The following is an 18,739-nucleotide window of genomic DNA, read 5'->3' as shown; positions in this document are numbered from 1 at the left end:
TTAGGTGAAATTGTCCACCACATATTGTGCACCTTAAGGTAAATTCGATTTAGGAGGTTAAAGTTGAACCTGCCCGTGACAACCACCCTGCAGCCGACAGCTGCTTGTCTACTGCAGGTGACACACCTGACCGCTTGTGCATGTGCATTTCAGATGACCACGTCCGGTGGCGGGGGGTTCTGTGACTGCGGAGACACTGAAGCCTGGAAGAAGGGTCCTTACTGCCAAAAACATACACTGACCGCCAACAAAGACTCGGAGGAGGTGCGTAAGCTATTCATTTCCCCGTTATGAAAGCATTCACAAAATGCAGCTCATTGTTTTTTTAAATAAAAAATTAATCAAATCAAATCAATATTGAAGGTATATCAGGCCACTTAATAAGAGAAAAACTGAATAAGAATCGGTCCAAAGCGGTTCCTGTCAAAGGCCGTAAAAGTATCCACGTTTGATATAAGCTTTCAATCAGTTCAATATCTTTGTGCTCACAGGACCCTGCAGCCCAGCTACCAGCTGACATGATTGTCCGCAGTTACAACATTTTTTCCATCATCCTGAAATACGCTGTGGATATGCTTACTTGGCCACAAGAGGATCAACTTCCTGCAGGCCTTGAACCACCGTATGTATTTGCCTGACCAGAAACTTGCCTATTCACTTTTTTCCCTGTCTAATGTAAAGATGTCATCGTGATGATGACATATTTGCAAGCTCATGTAAGCAGATTTTTTTTTTTTGTAGCACAGCACAAAAGGTTACTAAAACGGTTAGCTTTATTTTTTTTTTTACCAACTCTCTTTGTCTGTGTGCAGTGAAAGAGGAGACAACTACTACTGCATGCTATTCAATGACGAAGTCCACACCTATGAACAGGTGATCTACACCCTGCAGAAGGCTGTCAACTGCAGTCAGAAAGAAGCCGTCAGCTTCGCCACCACTGTGGACAGAGACGTCAGTATTGCTTTTGTTTACCTGAGAGCTTCTTGTTCATTGGTAACATGCCCTACAAGTGAAATAAACCCAACTTTGAACTCATTCACTCCCAGCCATGTTCACTGAAGCAATCCCCTTCACTCCCGGATTTTGACTGATTTCGCAAGGCCCACAGAATTTTGTGTTCTTTTGCTATAAAAACATGGAACCTACCAAAAGAAAGATTAGAGTCTCTTTTTTTCGTCAGGAAAAAAAGTATATTTCTATCTGTTTCCGTTTTGCAGCAATTAGCATTTGAATATAGCTAAGTTTCATCATTATTCACAAATCTATTTAGAAATGTGAGTAAAAAGCTTTTTTTTAACATGGCCCCTGGTTGATCTTTTTTGCTCTTCTGCCACCTGCTGGCCGTTTGTGTAATAACTACTATTTCTTCAACCGTTCTTAGCAGTTGAACGGCTGCATCAAAGCCTTCTGTATGCTCTAGCATAAAAAAAGTATAAATACGTCTTTGGGACAAGTTAAAACGTTTAAAATAGAATGTATTTATATGTTTTTGGGAGCAAATTATTTAATGACAGGGTAGCCTCACATATTAGGTCACAATAAAGCAATTGTGACCTAATATGTAAAAATAAAATGTAAGAATAAAATAAAAATGAGTTGAGCATTTATGTATTTAAAAATGGTGCTGATAATTTAAATTAACTTTACTTTGTGTTCATTTACAGGGCAGGAAGTCCGTTCGATATGGAGACTTTCAGTTGTGTGAACAAGCCAAGACTGTTATAGTGGTAAGTTTCTAGAATTCTTCTCATTTATACATCCTAACCTGACAATAGACCGCTTACTGTAGTGTTCACATTTGAATATTTGCCAATTTTATCCACAGCGGAACACCAGCCGCCAGTCGAAGCCCCTCAGAGTTGAGGTGATGCACTCATCTGTTGTTGCCCATCAATGTTTTGCTCTGAAAGCTCTGAGTTGGTTAGGACAAATCATCCAGTACTCAGGTATGTCTCGATTTGAACACTATGTGTTTACGCCTGTTCAAAGTAAACATATTTGTTGTTTTTTGTGTGTTTTATGTTTTTGTGTCCTTGTTCCAGATGGCTTGAAGAGGGTACTGTGTCAGGTGGGACTTGAGGAAGGCCCAGAAGGAGAAAACTCATCACTTGTCGACCGCTTAATGCTCAACGACTCCAAGATGTGGAAAGGTGTGATTTTATTTTCCACCGTGATATTAAACATTTTCTCACTGGGCATTTGGGAATGAATCAGCTGGGAGCCACCTGCCGATGTCGCAGAAACTTGCTCGAGTTATCAATTCTCTCCCAAGTATGGTTTTGATAACTGTTGTTTTTCATCCCCCTGTGAAGGCGCAAGGAACATCTACCACCAGCTGTTGATGAACAGTCTCCTTATGGACTTCAAGTACAAGAAGGTCTTTGCTATCCAGTTTGCCAAGGTAATACATTTCAATTCAATTCAAATTTTGATTTCACTCTTTAAAAAAGACATGAAAGGGGACAGAAAGAAGTGCATTTTATGGCATCTGCCCCTGATAAACGAAAAATGAATGATAACAAGCAGTCAAGATGCTTGCAATGTAACAATTCTGCAAAATAATTCAGCAGCATGACCTTGTGCTATATAAATATATATTTCCAGTAATTGTGCTTTTATACATTAAAAAAAAATATATATATAGACAGACTGACATGATGTGGTTGTACAATCCAGATTGTTCCACAAACATCGTTCTTTTTGTTTTGTTCTATAATTAGGTCTGAAAAAAATATATGTTCCTCTTAATTTGTACGCGTTTTTCCTTTTTTTACATTTTTTATTTGATTTGCATGTTAATTGGTAAAATGTAATGATTGGCTTTATACCTTATTTTAAGGTTAAACTCCATTAATTCATTAAATTTTAAAGTTTTTAACTGTAAATATTGGGTTAGTGTGATCTCTGTATCCACATCCGAAAACGACACGAAAAAATATACATAATAATGTAGTGTGGAAAAACATTTCTCGCATCTCTTTGTGATTAAGAAAGCATTTAACTTGTTTGGAAAAACATACTATCAAGTAAGTTCCAGTGCTTGTCCCCATTTTAGAACTACAGACGCCTCCAGACAGATTTCATGGAAGATGATCATGAGAGGGTGGTGTCAGTGACCTCACTGTCTGTACAGCTGTTCACTGTGCCAACAATGGTGAGTTCTCACACCCATATTCCTTCTTCGGGGTGCTGGATTTGTGAAATGCTGATTATGTGCACTGTGGTGTCAAGAAAAATATGTACAGTATATGCCGTTGGTAGTTTAAAACTGTCGTGCGTGCTCATCCATATACGGAATTGTTAAGCTGCTTGTATATTAGAGCCAAGCTGAAGTCTTAGAAACGTTTTTTTTATTTTAAATAATTAAAAAAAGTGTTTTTGCTTCAAGCTTCATTTTGTAACCTATTTAACTGATTGTCTCCTAATCAAGTGTTGTGCTTACGTGTGATATATTTCAGGCCCGTATGTTGATGGTGAAAGAGAACCTGATGACGACCATCATCAGAACGTTTGTAGATCATCTCCGTCACAGAGATCTGCAGGGGCGCTTTCAGTTTGACCGCTACACCGCCCAGCAGGCCTTCAAATTTGGACGAGTCCAGAGCCTTATTGGAGACCTCAAGTAACAACTATATCATATACATGCCGTTCACTGTATGTGCTCACAATGCATGACTTTGTTATTATCTGTCTGCACTAGATTGTACTATACACTTTTATCAGACACCACTGCAACCGTTTTGCGTGTACCCAGGTACGTCTTAATAAGCCGACCCTCTGAATGGAGTGATGAGCTCAGGGAGAAGTTTCTAGAAGGTCTGGATGCCTTTCTGGAGCTCCTTAAGTGTATGCAGGTAATTAAGATACAACTCTGCAGACGCGTGCATGGAGTGCAGAAACTAAATTCTCTCTCTCTCTCTTTTAGGGCATGGACCCGGTAGTTCGGCAAGTGGGGCAACACATCGAGATGGAGCCCGAGTGGGAGGCGGCATTCACCCTACAGATGAAATTAACGCATATCATATCCATGATCCAGGAGTGGTGCTCAACTGATGTGAGACATTATACAGTATAAGATACACCACATTACATTTTGACATGTTTGTTGAATTTCCAGCAGTAAGAAAATAATTATTTACAGTGACGTAGACACCACAAATGACTTTACTTTAAAACTATTGAACTTTGTAAAAATAGTTTAAAAGCAAGTTTCTGCGGGGCATTAAATGGATTTTGTGAAAATGAATGCCTTTTAATGGCATTAAATACGGTGGCCGGTTAACAGTTAGCACCGAGCTAAGTTGCTCCGGCTCTCAACAAGGTCTACACTACACAACTCCTAAAGGTAGCTTGCGTGTTATTCCTGGCTCGTTTGTAGGAAAGCTGCGTTACGCATCTGTAAAAAACTTAACAAAATAAAGCAGACAACGCCGTGCAAAGGATTCACTACAACAATTTTGCATTAATGAATATAATAACAATATCTGTGGTGACTGGTGTCTAGTAATTCACAATGAACAAATTGTGCAAGAGTCCACAAGTTCCTTAATGTTCCAATTGATTTGCTCTTAATTTGAAAATAAAAAAATTACCATTTCTGTCACCAGTGACCATTAACAAAATAAAGCAGACAACGCCGTGCAAAGGATTCACTACAACAATTTTGCATTAATGAATATAATAACAATATCTGTGGTGACTGGTGTCTAGTAATTCACAATGAACAAATTGTGCAAGAGTCCACAAGTTCCTTAATGTTCCAATTGATTTGCTCTTAATTTGAAAATAAAAAAATTACCATTTCTGTCACCAGTGACCAACATAAAATGCTAATGCCACCTAGTGGCAGACAAATAATTTCAATACAAATCTGTGACTCAATGTAAGCATTACTTTTGTTTTAGGTTACATTCAAAACTACATTAAAATGTGTTACATTAGATATGCTGATATTTGTAGAATATGATTCCCTCAATGTTTTTCTGCATCAGGAGCGTGTGCTGATCGAGGCCTACAGGAATTGTTTGAGTGCAGTCAGTCAGTGTCACAGCGGCCTGCCGGATGGTGAACAGCCAATAAGCTTGAGTCTGGCTGGCCACTGCGTGGAGACATTTCTGTACCAAGTGTCTCAGGACAAAGTGTCCATCCACCTGCCTGTCTGCAGGCTACTTGCAGGTAAATGCACGCATGACTCTTTTGTGACTTCATAAATCTATCTCAGTGTTATTTTTCCTTAGTGGGGGCACACACTAAAATGCAATTAATTGATACAGGACTTCTCCTTTTTTTTTTGTATAAAGCTTGATGGGACAGTGGACAATAAAACGTTTTCCCCAAATTGCTCCATGAAACCTGCACATAGTATTTTCCCTTCAATATTTTACATATAAGGTTGCACCATCCTTCCAGGTCTCCATGTTCTCCTCAGCAGGACAGAAGTTGCGGCTCGCCTCCCTGAACAACTCCCATTGGTTAGTAACTATTACTGCTATTATTTTTGAGTTAATGAGTGAGACGGGGAGGCCAAAACCTCCGACTGTTACCTTGATCACGTGCTGCCCTCGGTTTTAAATCACTGTTGGTGCCTTTTTGCTCACAGGGGGAACTCAGCCCACCACTTTTGATCGAACTCCCCCTGCGATGTTTGGTGCTCTGTGCGCAAGTGCTGGCTGGGATGTGGAGAAGGAACGGCTTCTCTCTTATCAATCAGGTGAGCTGAAATGATACCTCCAGTACTGGTTTGAACGTATTTTGTAGGAGCCAGCTGGCGAGAAATGAAACTTAAGTAATACTGCTTTTTGGTTTCAGATTTATTATTACCACAATGTTAAGTGCAGAGTGGAGATGTTCGACAAAGATATTATCATGCTTCAGGTACAGACCCACTGACCGACACAGAATTCTGCCTTTTTGCTATTTTCTTAGTTGATGTCTGTTTTCTCAGGCTGGTGCCTCTATGATGGATCCAAACCACTTCCTGATGATCGTTCTTAGTCGTTTTGAACTTTTCCACATTTTTAGGTTCGCAGACTGCCGAAAGAGATACAGACCGACCAATAAGGTTAGTTTGGGATTCGGGCACTGTTATTGTAATGTTTTCTACTGCTTACCATTTATTTTTCCCGCATGCTATCCAGGATTTGGTCCAGCAGAATAATACCTTGATTGAAGAGATGCTACACTTAATCATCACTGTGATTGGTGTGTCTTTTTTGTTTCATTTTTAAACTATATTTATTTTATTCATGTTTGTACCTCAGAATAGCAATTGCGAATTTTGGTCTCGTGTTGTTCAGGTGAACGTTACGTTGCTGGTGTTGGCCAGGTGGAGCCATTTGACGAGGTCCGAAGGGAGATCATCCACCAGTTGTCAATCAGACCTATGGCTCATAGTGAGCTGGTGAAGGCTCTGCCAGAAAATGTAAGACACCTCTATTTTTGTCCCGATTGCTGTTTACGTAACAGATTGTGGCTTTTTCTGTAAATGTGAACGTATTCGCCCTCTCTATAAACAGGGAAGCAAGGAGACTGGTCTAGAGCGTGTCATTGACAGTGTTGCTTCGTTCAAGTTAGTGTTTATTTGTTTTCATTTTGAATAAACCCCAGTAGAGATTAAATGCACTCCAGTGTTTAAAAAAAAAACATCTCAATTTACAGGAAGCCAGGTGTGACAGGCCGTGGTCTTTATGAACTGCGTCCTGAGTGGAACAAGCACTTCAACCTTTACTTCTACCACTACAGCAGAGCCGATCAGTCCAAAGTACACAAATATCTAACACTATCTTCCATTCTGTTATTAGGTGTTTATACTGCATTGTTTTGACAACACAATGTGTGTGCAGGCCGAAGAGGCTCAGAGGAAGCAGAGGAGGCAGAGCGGAGAGGAGCCAGGTGAAAATGAGCAGGGAAAACACTTGTTTTGTTGTCGATATCAATTAAATCCAATAAGGAAACCGAGATGGCGATAAAATCAATAGCAACGTTCAGAGAAAATATGACACATTTACAGTCAGTAGACTTCATCCGCATCTAAAGGTTTCCAGTTTGTCCATGTCAACACAGCAGTGTTTTAACATATATGTTTGTTTGCCACGCAGCACTTGCCCCACCAGTCCCTCCCTCCTTGTGTCCCCTGTTTGCGAGCCTGGTGAACCTTCTGCAGTGTGATGTGCTGCTGGCTGTGAAGGGTGCTGTGCTGCAGTGGGCTATGGAGCCGCGAGGAGGAGGCTGGACAGAGTCCATGTTGCAGAGGGTGAGTGTGGCAGAGGGAGAGAACAGGGAACTTTTGATGCAAATTGGTCTCCATCTTAACTCATTCACTCCTAGCCATTTTCACTGAAGCAATCCCCTCTGCTCCCGGCTGTTTTACTGGATTTTGACAGATTTTTGCAAGGCCCACGGAATATTGTGTTCTAGTGCTATAAAAACGTGTAACCTACCAAAAGAAAGATTAGTGTCTTCTTTCATCAGGGAAAAAAAAAGTAGATTTGTATCTGTTTCCGTTTTGCCGCAGTTAGCATGAGAATATAGCTAAGTTTCATCATTATTCACAAACCGGTTGAAAACAATGGGGAAAAAGTCTCGTATGTGCTTGTCTGGCCACTGCAGGTGCTCCATTTGGTAGGCATGGCTCTGCTGGAAGAGCAGCAACAGCTGGAAAACAGCCACGGCGAGGAAGACATCACGTTTATCTATACGGCCAAAATCACACGTCCGTACACACAACAATGCACACAAACATATTGACTTCTTTATCGCGTCCATGGAATGCAATGTGTGTGTTTATTTTTAGGTCCAGGCGATGCTCCTAGTACTTCAGGAAGTGTTCTTGCTTTGCTAGAGAGTCTCCAGAATGCTCCTCACTTAGAGGTGCACAAAGACATGATCACCTGGATTCTAAAGGTGCAATATGTTGACGGTTTATTTTGGCCCACACATATGTTGTTGTCAAAATGTTGCCATCTTTTTTTTTATTTTATTTTTTTTACGTCCCATAATTGTTTCAAATTGTATTTCCTGTACAGATGGTGGCGAACATCAAAACTATTAGAGAACGATCCTCCTCAACCTCCACTGTTACCATCAGCCAAGAACATGGACTGGAAGAGGTCAGGCTCAAGCTGCTTTAACTATTAAAGTGGATGTGTCTCGGAATTTGAAGTCTAAATCTTACCTTCGACAGCATGGCGATGTCATTTTTTAGCACATATAAGGTATTTTGCTGGCTATTTTTCAGCATAACCGGTTCCTAAGGACCGCCCACAGAACTCCGGAAAGCTGCACGCTAGACAGGCCCCAGCCCAGTACAGTACAATCGCGTCGTCTTTAAATGTAGAAATTGGATGCATATTCAATTCTTCAATAAACATTTGAAACAAAACGGCTCCTTTGCCGCAAGAAATTGTAGTGGAGGAGGCGGGGACAAAAAAACAAACCCTTAGTGGGATGTGAACCCGGGACCTTCTGCTTACAGGTAATCACTACACCTTTCATTGAATTAGGTTCAACAGTGCAGAAATCTTACTTGTAGTTTACCCAAGTGTCAGGCTCAACCTTTTTGGGCCTGTACTGGGGGAATTCCAGTTGCAATGCAGCAGACACGGCCAGGTCAAAATTTAGCAGTAATAAATTAAATAAATATAATGCATTTATTTGTGGAGACTGGAGTCAAGTTGTATTTTACAATTTTTAAAATGTGCATAATTTCACAAGTTACCTCCATGTTAAAGATGAGATAGTTCTTAATATGAAAAAAAAGATGAACTGAGCTGTCACCAATGTCTTACAAATGCAATTATGCCATCTAGTGGCAGAAAAATAACCAACACAAATCAATATCACACTCGTTTTTTTATAGTACAGTACGCTCGTTTTCTCGGGTTTGGAGGTACTTAGAGGGCAGAATGACCTAGAATTTCTCATAGAGGGGCAAATGGAGGGAAACAACACTTGTGTGATGTTTTTGGTGAGGAATTAGCATTTTAACATGGCTAAAAGCTCCAAATGTTGATTTTTGTCACGTTACTGTCCCTTTAAAATACGCGTGATAGTTGATTGAGTGTGTTTGCTGTCTTCCCGCAGACGATACGGGACAAAGACAAGGCCGAGAGGAAGAGGAAAGCGGAGATGGCTCGGCTACGTAGGGAAAAAATCATGGCTCAGATGTCTGAGATGCAGAAACACTTCATCAATGAGAACAAAGAACTTTTCCAGCAAAGTTTAGAAGAGCTTGAGGCGTCCACGTCTGCCGATGCGGAGCACAGGTACATCTACAGAGGAGCCCCGTTACTTTGTGCACTCGTTAACCATCGCTTACCTTTTGCAGTCCCTCCGGTTCGGAGCCACCCTGTGTCTCTCAGGTCTGCGTTGGCCCCTCAAGGCTTGCCTCAGGAGCCGAGCGGCGTCAGCTCGTCACTTGCATCCTGTGTCAGGAGGAGCAGGAGGTCAAATGTCACGGCAGGGCAATGGTGTTGGCAGCTTTTGTCCAGAGGTCCACCGTTTTGTCCAAAGAACGCTGCCGCGCTTTGCCCAATGCAGGTGTGATTGATATTTTTTTTTTTTTTTCCCCCCAGACAGATGCATACTCAATCAGTGTTCATAATTGATGATTTATTTATTTATTTTTAGAACGTCATGACCCTTTGTTCATTCATCCTGACCTTTCCATGGGTATTCACACCACCAGCTGTGGACACATCATGCATGCCACCTGCTGGCAGAGGTGAGAGCCTGAAGGGTTGGGACAGACTTGAATGACTCATTCACTCCCAGCCATTTTCACTGAAGCAACCCCCTTCGCTCCCGGCTCTTTTTCTGGATTTTGACTGATTTTGCAAGGCCCACAGAATATCGTGTTCTATTGCTATAAAAACATGGAACCTACTAAAAGAAAGACTAGAGTCTCTTCTTGCATCAGGGGGAAAAAAGTATATTTGCATCTGTTTCAATTTTGCAGCAATTAGCATTAGAATATAGCAAAATTTCATCATTATTCACAAATCTGTTCAACATGGCCCTGGTTGATCTCATATACCCTGCTGTCCCCTGCTGGCCGTTTTTGTAATAATTACCATTGCTTTAAGCGTTCTCTTCAGTTCAGAGGCTGCATCAAAGCCTTCTGTATGCTCTAGCATTAAAAAAAAAACAATGTATAAATATGTTTTTGGGACCAAGGCAATATTTAAAATAAAACATTTGTATGCGTTTTTGGGACCAAATGAGTTAATGTAGCGACCCTCAGTATTTTGCACATGGCTCTATAATTAACCCCCCCGTACCCCTCATGACCGACATGTTAACAGTCCTCTTTTTGTTTAGGTACTTTGAGGCAGTGCAGTTGAAGGAGCAGAGACGACAGCAGCGTTTGCGAGGTCACACCAGCTATGATGTGGAGAACGGAGAGTTTCTTTGTCCTCTGTGCGAGTGTCTTAGCAACACCGTTATCCCCCTGCTGCCACACACACAAACACCTGACCGACGGTATGTGTATGCACGTTACGTGTTAGTTGTGTAGTAAACATTTTCATAGTCTGATATATGATAGTTTTCATCCTAGAGATAGACAAATATGTTTTTTTTCAGGGCCGACACCGATTATTAGTAGTCAAGGACGCCGATAACTGATATTTGGATTCAATATTCATTTTCACTAAAAGAGAAAATATTGGCATCAAATATTTAAAAAATACAAACTGCAGCTCTTATTCATTTTTTTAAAGCATTTTATTGAACAACGCTTAAAAAAAAATCTTAATCAATAGACATCTTTGTTTTAAAAATCTAACAAAAAGTTCAGGGATCTTCCAGAGGCAGTAGCAAGTTTAATTTCAAAAGATCTAAAATATTAAAATTTTACTTTTCTTCATTTTAATTTCAAACAAAAACACAAGGTGCAGAGATTTCCCAAGGTCAGAAGCATCTATGAAAATTAAATAATTCGTTCCCTGATTTTTTTTCATCTTTTCTCCTGAACACTTTTTTAAATGGATCTATTATCGGCCGTAGGGCTGGGTGGTATGGCCACAAATAAAATCAAATTTTTTTTTTTAACACATTCAGGACGATTACGATTTTAATCTATTAAACCCAACCAACATTTATTTAAAGGTTTCATTTATTCAATAATAATTCCTATGCAAAATGTTCAGACAACAATCATTTGTACCGATTCTTAATTAGTTTTAACATAACCTTAACATTCATAGTTTTTTCTTAAATGCCACAATAAGTCGTTGGCAGCCCCCTGAAATAGATGTTCCATTTGTCTTACAGTGTCGACCACCCCAGTCTAGCCGTTTGGCTGAAAAAAACCAATGAGGAGATTGCCGCGCTGCACTATGCCCATAGAAAGCCTTCAAGTGGTCAGTCGTGTCATGGAGTCATGTCAAAGCTATTACTGGAGCTGCATTGACGTCTGTGTTGATTTTTCTTCTCAGATGCAGAAGAGGTGGAACCTCCAATTCCTGAAGGATTCAGACTTGATTTCACTCCACTGTGAGTTACCACCATTCTGTCTTCACTGATCAATAGTCTTGTCAGCTTTATGTGAACAAAATTGACTTCCATTATCGAATCGGCTGCATGTTAATGTCATTCCCGATTCCATCCTCTCCGTTAGGAACCCCTTTTCCACCAGCATCATCGAGATGATAACCACGTTCAGTATGTCAACCTACAAGGTGGGACTGAAAGCCAACCCTAATGAGCAGGACCACAGAGTCCCTGTGCTGAGTTGGTCCTCTTGCGCCTACACCATTCAAGCAATAGGTACACACACACACTCAATAAATCCGATCCAATGTACACATTCACATTCCAGTGTCATTACAAATATGCATCTGCTTACAGAGCGTCTCCTGACGGACGAGGAAAAGCCTTTATTTGGAAGTTTACCCTGCAGACAGGTAATGGTAGCTCTTAAATGACAATTTATGATCCATAGCTTTTATATTGATCATTGATGTGAATAGTCGTTATTTGAAGAAAACACTCCCCAAGTCAATGCTAACTTTCTGTTAGCATTTGAATGGGATCCTCCCTTTACTTTTAGCATTAGTGCTAGGCTAGCGATGTTTTGTATTTAAATATACAATGGATGTAATTCTTATCGTCGTGTGTTTAGTTTTACTGTTAACTCCAGCTGGGTTGTCATTAAACAGTTTAAAGGATGCTTACGGACAGCAGAATAACATTACGCTACACGATTGCTAGTTGTTAATGCCACGCAAGCAAAATGGTGCATTCAGAGTACGTTCATAGCGTCGGAAACTTCGTTTTTCTTCGATGACAACATTTTAAGAGGAAAATAATCGGCCAATTGGTCGATGTTTGAAGGGCAATAACTGGCCCATTATAATCAGCGGCCAATTAATCGCTCGGGCCCAAATAAAGACGACTGAACACTTTAGTCTGGATGTCCAAATGTATTCATGAAATTCAACAAAACAGCAGAGAAAAAAAACCTGATTTGTCTGAAAGAAGTTGTTCTTGATACCTCTTATCTGCTCTGCAGTTTTTATTTGATTGAAGCACGTTTGCGAGACGATTACATCATAACTGTGTATCGTTACAGGATGACTGCTTGAGCTCCATCACCAGGTTCAGTTCAGCTTGCTGGACATCAGCGTCATTGCATGCGGTCCACACATACTTCATCAGATTGTTTGCAGGTAAACACACCTTATCTGACTGCACGGGTTCGAAAAACACATTACAATGTCACTCACAGTGACCTGAGTCATGTGTGTGTCTTTTGTAGCTCTGGTTCCAGACTCTCAGGTAGAAAACACTCCAAGCATCCTGGACATTGACATGTTCCACCTTTTGGTGAGTTAAATCAAAATACGTCCACTTTAAGTCCATTTAACTCATTCACTCCCAGCCATTTTCACCGAAGCAACCCCCCTTCGCTCCAGGTGAATGTTCAAGAGCTTTAGACTTGAAATGTTTTTTTTATGCGTTTTACAGGTTTACAGCGTCTTGTCCTACACGTCCGTTCACAGTCTGCACCAGTCGGGACGTCATGCGATCGACTCGGCTCACATCCACCTCCTTCACCTCATCACGATTGCGCACCTGGTCCAGGTCCTGCTCACGTCAAATATGGGTACCGCGCACTCTCATAAAACAACAAGTGTTTTCAAATCACGTTTTGTTTTCATGCACCCATGTTGACCTGTTGGTTTGTGTCTCGTAGAGGAGTTGTGTATGGAGCAGGACAGCAAGGGATCAGAGGAGGAGGAGCTCACGTGTCAGCTGTATAACATGCTGAGGAAACACCTGGGCAGGTGAGGTTGGAAATTTGGCGAATAATAATAATAATCATGCGCGGTGAACCCCCAGCTATATCGTGGATTTTAAAACTAATGTTTTTACGCAGGGTTTCCACGGGTCATTAAAAAGTGGATTTTGCTCAAATTAAGGTTTTAAATGGCATTAAAAATCACTAAAAAATGATGTCCAGCAGCATTAATTTGATATATTTGTGGAGACTGGCGGGAAACTGTCAATTTACAATGAACAAGATTGGCTGGAGTCCACAAGTTCCTTCATTTTTCAATTAATTTGCTCTTAATTTGAAAGAAAAACATATTTGTCCTGTCACCAACATCCAACATGAAACACCAATGCCACCTAGTAGCAGAAAGAAAGAAAAAAACTCAAAACAAGTTACAAACATAATTAATACAAACAACTTTTATGTAAATTAACAGGAGTATGAAAAACTTGAAAAAAAAATGGATACTTGTAGAATAGATAAAAAATTATTAATTTGCGAGTAGTCGCAATTAACAGTGGAAATCTTGCCATTATAATGAAAATGTTTGAATGCCAGTATATATCAAAACTTTGTACCGTTGAAATCATCACCAAAAACGGCACGTTTGTTCAACCATTAAAATTGCATCGTCAAAGAGAGCAAGCCATTTTCAACACTTTAGATTGGTCCAAAATTTGTAGAAATGACACACAAAGTTAGCCCTACTGGTAATGATAATCTGGGTTTCATTAAATTGTATTACATGAATGTTTCCGTAGCTCTAAATGTTACTTTCGCTGTGTTTAAGTGTTTTACCGGAAGTGGCATCCTGGCAGCTGTGGCGTTGTGTGAAAGCTGGCGTCTCGCCGTTCCTGCGTTGCACCGCACTCTTCTTTCACTACCTAAACTCAACAGCACCACCAACTGACCTTCTGGGTAATAACACAAAAATAGATTTGACTTGTGTCACCGTTCTATGAAAATGGGCCAGATAGTGTACTGACTAGTCACCAGCCAATCGCAAAGGTATTATCACGAAAAAGCATTTACACTCACTTGGATCATTTATAGGTGTTTATAGTTTATTTGTATTGGTATGGATGGATGATGATACTGTTTGTGTGTGTTATGTAGGTACAGGACCTGGCCAGTGGGAGGCACTGTGTAGCTACCTCAGTCTGCCCTTCAACCTGCTGCAGCTCTATCAGAGCCAACAAACACTGCTGGAGCCACTCATACACAGGTAGCGCTTAATATCCATTATTATTATTGTGAGATTTTCTAATAAAACATATTCAGTGCCCTTCCCCCCTCTTTTTTTTTTTTTTTTTTTTTTATTAACCTAAACCTTCAAACTAAATGTGAAATATCAAGCTAAACAGAAAATGAGGTACAACCAAAAAGTGTCTTTACAGCTGTCGTTTTGTTAAAAAATCGAATGACGGTTAACGTGCGTGTGTGTGCAGTTGGTGTTGCCATCCATCCGTCAGACAGACTCTGCAAGAGGGCGGAGTCAACAAGTTCCCGCGAGAGTCAAACCGACTGATCGACCTGCCGGAAGATTACAGCGTCCTCATTAACCAGGCGTCGAGCTTTACGTCAGTAACAACAGGATTTGCATATTCGTACATGCAGATGGGAACGTGTTCGTTAGGTTTTTTCTTGCATGCCTGGCTTGTCCAGGTGCCCTCGATCAGGAGGAGACAAATCGCGCGCACCCACTCTGTGTCTGGTGTGCGGCGCCATGCTGTGCTCGCAGAGTTACTGCTGTCAAACCGAAGTGGACGGTGAGGACGTCGGTGCCTGCACCGCCCACACCTTCACCTGCGGCGCGGGCCTCGGCCTCTTCCTCAGGTATCAGCACTGTTGACTTGTTGGTCCACGTGGAGGAAATGTATAACGCGATGTCTATGTGTTTACATCCAGGGTTCGAGAGAGTCAGGTGTTGTTTGTGGCAGGTAAAACGAAGGGCTGCTTCTATCCTCCCCCGTACCTGGACGATTACGGCGAGACGGATCAGGGCCTCAAGTAAGCTTTAACAGAGCATTTATTTGAAATCCTTGAGATCCAACTTAGGCTTGACTCATACCTGCTTTGTCCTTACTTATAAGACATTATAAGACCATTAAAAAAAACAAAAAATAATAACTAAAATAAATTAAAGCATTTTAAAATACTGAAACTAAAGCATTAAAACCCCCCACTAAAATTTATACTAAAACTAATAACTAAACTAAAGCATTTTTCAAAAAAAACACTAAAACTTATAATAAAACTAACTAAACTCTAAATTAAAGCCTAAAAAACACTAAAACTAATCACTAAACTAAAGCATTCACCCCTCAAAAAAAACAAATACTTAAGGTAATAACTAAACTAAATTAAAGTGTTGAAAAACACACTAAGACTAACTAAACAAATTGAAACATTAAAAAAATAAAAAATAAATAAAACCTAGTAACTAAAGTAAATAACATTTAAAAAAAACCTAATACTAATAACTAAAATAAAGCATTTTAAAATACTGAAACTAAAAACTAAACTAAAGCATTAAAACCTCCCAACTAAAACTAATACTAAAACTAATGACTAAACTAAAACTGAAACTAGTAACTATTTTGCTTTAAAAACTACACTACTTAAAACAAAGTGAAATTAAAAAAAGAAAAGACAAATATAAAAAGGAAAGTCCAAAGGAAATCAAAACTATCCTGAAAAACGCAAAAGCTGTCCAACCCTTGTGGATTTTTGACATGTCGTGTGCGTCTGTCTGTTCCAGGCGGGGAAACCCCCTCCATCTCTGCGTGGAGCGTTACAGGAAGATCCAACGCTTGTGGCGGCAGCACGGCATCGCTGAGGTCATAGGTCACGCTCAAGAGGCCAATCAGACGCTGGTGGCCATCGACTGGCAGCACCTGTGATGTCAAGTCAACGCCTCGTGATTGGATACCACAAGTGGCCGCCTCCCCTTTTTTTTTTCCATGGCAATTCAGCTTGCTGCCGCTCAGCAATCACCTCGGAGCAGCTTTCAGGGATTTTTATTTATTTTTTGTCTCCCCTTATTAGAGGCAAAAAAAGTATCTCTTTTTCTCTTAAATGCATCGGCCTATGATGGTTATTAGTCTGCATTAGGGCTGGGTATCAATTCTAATTTCCTCAATTTATTCACAAGAGTTCAGTTTGATTCGATTCACTCTTTCTGTTATTGATTAATTATGGAACATTAATTATTCTTAAATATCAACGACACGATAAAAACTCCACAAACATTAAATTTCAAAAAAAAAAAAAATTACGGAGGCAGTAACTAGTTAAATGATTTAGTTTACTAATGAAAGTAACACGTATTATAATCACTTCAGTGTTACACAAACATTGACATCAGCAAGGATGATATGAAAATGTTTTCATAATTTGAATTCAATAATTGTAAATATAAAAAGTCAGGTCTTTCATAAATATAAGAAATACTTTTAAATTCATGTGGACAGTAAATTTCAAGACAAGAGTAAGATAAAAAAAAATCTGCCTTTAAAATTCTATTTTCTTATGGATTTATGGGAAAAAGATAATAAAATAATAAATTCATGGTTTTATGAATAATCAGGCTAGAAAAGGAAAATGTATTAGTTTTTTTTTTTTTTTTACCCAGCCCTAGCCTGCATCTGATTGGCTCTGAGATTGCTCAATGAGATGACGTCTGACTTTGAAATCCTTCAACTTTCAGACTGAAAATGCGAACAAACAAGTAGCAGCAGATTGAGTTTTTTTTTTTTTTTGGTCTTATGAGACCAATTTTGGGCTATGTGTCACTCTTACAACATATCGTCACATATCATCCATCAGCAGCAGCATGTTTTTTTCCGCCTTGTGCGTTTGCTTGCCGAGTGAGCCGTGCGGTGTGACCTCTTTTACAGTGCTGAATGCTTCCTCTTTTCCAAGGCTTGGGACTTTTGTGATTTGTGCTTTTTTTTTTTTTTTTTTTTGAAAAGCGAAAAGCTGCGTTTGATTTGTTGCATTCTTCTCATTTTTTTGTAAAAAAATATATATATTTCAGAATGTGATGGATTGGATGGATGGGGGGGGGGGTAGTTTCTTTGCAACCCCGGTCCTCAAGGCAGGCACACTATCCAGCCTGTTTTCCATGTCTCCCTATTCCCAACACAGGTGATTCCCATGACAGCTCATCAGCAAGCTCTGGAGAAGCCTGATAACGATCCTCAGCTGCGTCGGAATCGGGAGACATGGGGGGGAAAAAAAAGGCTGGATAGTGTCCCCCGAGGACCAGGCTTGAGAAACACTGGCCTCGTCGCTGTGGCTTCATTTATCAACTCGGACTTGTCAATATGTGAATTATTGTACAAATTAGGATATTATGTACAAAATTGTATAAGAATAGATAACAATAAAAACTTGAAAACAGCTGGAGTCTTTTTAATGCCTCCTACTGAATTTGTACAAGGTTTCTGCAGGTATCATCAAATCTAATTGCATGCTTTTTTATACAATTTAAAACTAATTTAACTTGCACTTAATCCTAAATTAATTGCATATTATATTTATTCTAAACGTAAAATAAATGATCTTTTCCCCCTAGGTTTTTCATACTTTTAACATAAAAGTAGATACAATTTACAAAGGTATGCCACTAGGTGGCATGAAGTGTTTCATGTAGGACGTTGGTGACAGTTTTCAAATTCAGAGCAATTAGTAATGAAATATGAAGTAACAACATTGTAAAATACAACTGGTAACCAGTCCCCACAAATCCATATTTTTATCACATTTATTATTGGCAAATGATTGTGTTATAGTAACTCCTTTGCACAATGTTGTATGCAACACAAAACATTTATTAAAATTTTGAATGCCGCTCAACCTCATACTTAATTCTTCTTGATGCCATTTAAGAACTTAGTTTAGCGAATTTCATTTGAATGAATTAATGTGTTTTTTTTAATGAGCCAGTGGAAACTCAGTTGTATATTTATCACACTTTGGCCCAAGTCCACTAAGAATGCGCTGCAAACAGCGCAAAAAAAAAAAAACATCGCCTCCAGTGCGGCAGCTCAACACTTGCCACTCAACTAAAGTTCTGTGCCAACGTCTCCCATTTGCCGCACAACGAAAAACTGACAATTTCAAACCAGCCCGGATGACCGGAAAGAATGTAGTAAAGTGTAAAAGAACAATTCCTCACAAAAGCAAGCTAGCAATAGCAATAGCAATGCCAAACACCATGTCAAGTGAAACAGCCAGTTAATCGAAGCACATCCACAAAGCCAATCTTTCCTTTTGCACCATTCTTTGTGAAAAGTACCAATAATTCTTTGTCCCTTACTTTGATGAAGATCCTGTAGATAAGGCGTTGGTCTCCTGTCCTTCAAAAGATAGCGTTTTCCCTCAAAAGAAAGACGTGAAAATAGTTTTATATTCTCCAGAGTGTCGTCATTTTACCGCTTTGCGGTGCACTAAGTGTGT

At 39.8% G+C, this 18,739-nt stretch overlaps 1 protein-coding gene and 1 long non-coding RNA gene across 2 annotated transcripts in view; one reads left to right on the top strand and one right to left on the bottom strand.

Annotated features, from left to right (window-relative positions):
- ubr2 (ubiquitin protein ligase E3 component n-recognin 2) overlaps positions 1-17,506 on the top strand; it is a 22,618-nt gene extending 5,112 nt beyond the window's left edge. Inside the window, exons 5-47 of the mRNA XM_086065621.1 lie at positions 154-264; positions 492-622; positions 813-951; positions 1,665-1,727; positions 1,826-1,946; positions 2,043-2,150; positions 2,313-2,401; positions 3,056-3,154; positions 3,459-3,622; positions 3,755-3,854; positions 3,926-4,054; positions 4,992-5,175; positions 5,410-5,471; positions 5,600-5,710; positions 5,809-5,874; positions 5,945-6,061; positions 6,138-6,201; positions 6,297-6,421; positions 6,516-6,568; positions 6,658-6,760; positions 6,843-6,891; positions 7,098-7,252; positions 7,609-7,711; positions 7,793-7,902; positions 8,025-8,108; positions 9,082-9,263; positions 9,326-9,537; positions 9,628-9,721; positions 10,318-10,479; positions 11,272-11,360; positions 11,436-11,493; positions 11,618-11,766; positions 11,848-11,903; positions 12,572-12,668; positions 12,758-12,825; positions 12,967-13,105; positions 13,196-13,286; positions 14,067-14,194; positions 14,393-14,501; positions 14,725-14,856; positions 14,942-15,112; positions 15,185-15,286; positions 16,038-17,506. Coding sequence (XP_085921747.1) covers positions 154-264; positions 492-622; positions 813-951; positions 1,665-1,727; positions 1,826-1,946; positions 2,043-2,150; positions 2,313-2,401; positions 3,056-3,154; positions 3,459-3,622; positions 3,755-3,854; positions 3,926-4,054; positions 4,992-5,175; positions 5,410-5,471; positions 5,600-5,710; positions 5,809-5,874; positions 5,945-6,061; positions 6,138-6,201; positions 6,297-6,421; positions 6,516-6,568; positions 6,658-6,760; positions 6,843-6,891; positions 7,098-7,252; positions 7,609-7,711; positions 7,793-7,902; positions 8,025-8,108; positions 9,082-9,263; positions 9,326-9,537; positions 9,628-9,721; positions 10,318-10,479; positions 11,272-11,360; positions 11,436-11,493; positions 11,618-11,766; positions 11,848-11,903; positions 12,572-12,668; positions 12,758-12,825; positions 12,967-13,105; positions 13,196-13,286; positions 14,067-14,194; positions 14,393-14,501; positions 14,725-14,856; positions 14,942-15,112; positions 15,185-15,286; positions 16,038-16,179 — 4,821 coding nt within the window. The 3' untranslated portion in view covers positions 16,180-17,506. The remainder of the gene's footprint in view (positions 1-153; positions 265-491; positions 623-812; positions 952-1,664; positions 1,728-1,825; positions 1,947-2,042; positions 2,151-2,312; positions 2,402-3,055; positions 3,155-3,458; positions 3,623-3,754; positions 3,855-3,925; positions 4,055-4,991; positions 5,176-5,409; positions 5,472-5,599; positions 5,711-5,808; positions 5,875-5,944; positions 6,062-6,137; positions 6,202-6,296; positions 6,422-6,515; positions 6,569-6,657; positions 6,761-6,842; positions 6,892-7,097; positions 7,253-7,608; positions 7,712-7,792; positions 7,903-8,024; positions 8,109-9,081; positions 9,264-9,325; positions 9,538-9,627; positions 9,722-10,317; positions 10,480-11,271; positions 11,361-11,435; positions 11,494-11,617; positions 11,767-11,847; positions 11,904-12,571; positions 12,669-12,757; positions 12,826-12,966; positions 13,106-13,195; positions 13,287-14,066; positions 14,195-14,392; positions 14,502-14,724; positions 14,857-14,941; positions 15,113-15,184; positions 15,287-16,037) is intronic.
- LOC147155777 (uncharacterized) overlaps positions 1-18,739 on the bottom strand; it is a 22,018-nt gene extending 3,279 nt beyond the window's left edge. Inside the window, exons 1-2 of the long non-coding RNA XR_015091963.1 lie at positions 18,600-18,739; positions 9,317-9,422 (exon numbers count right to left, since the gene is read on the bottom strand). This is a non-coding gene — a long non-coding RNA (uncharacterized LOC147155777). The remainder of the gene's footprint in view (positions 1-9,316; positions 9,423-18,599) is intronic.

This window comes from Leptonotus elevatus, chromosome 21 (genome assembly GCF_054856555.1).
Source record: "Leptonotus elevatus isolate MCC_2025b chromosome 21, RoL_Lele_1.0, whole genome shotgun sequence".
Lineage (NCBI taxonomy): Eukaryota > Metazoa > Chordata > Actinopteri > Syngnathiformes > Syngnathidae > Leptonotus > Leptonotus elevatus.
This window is presented reverse-complemented; position numbering and strand designations above follow the sequence as displayed.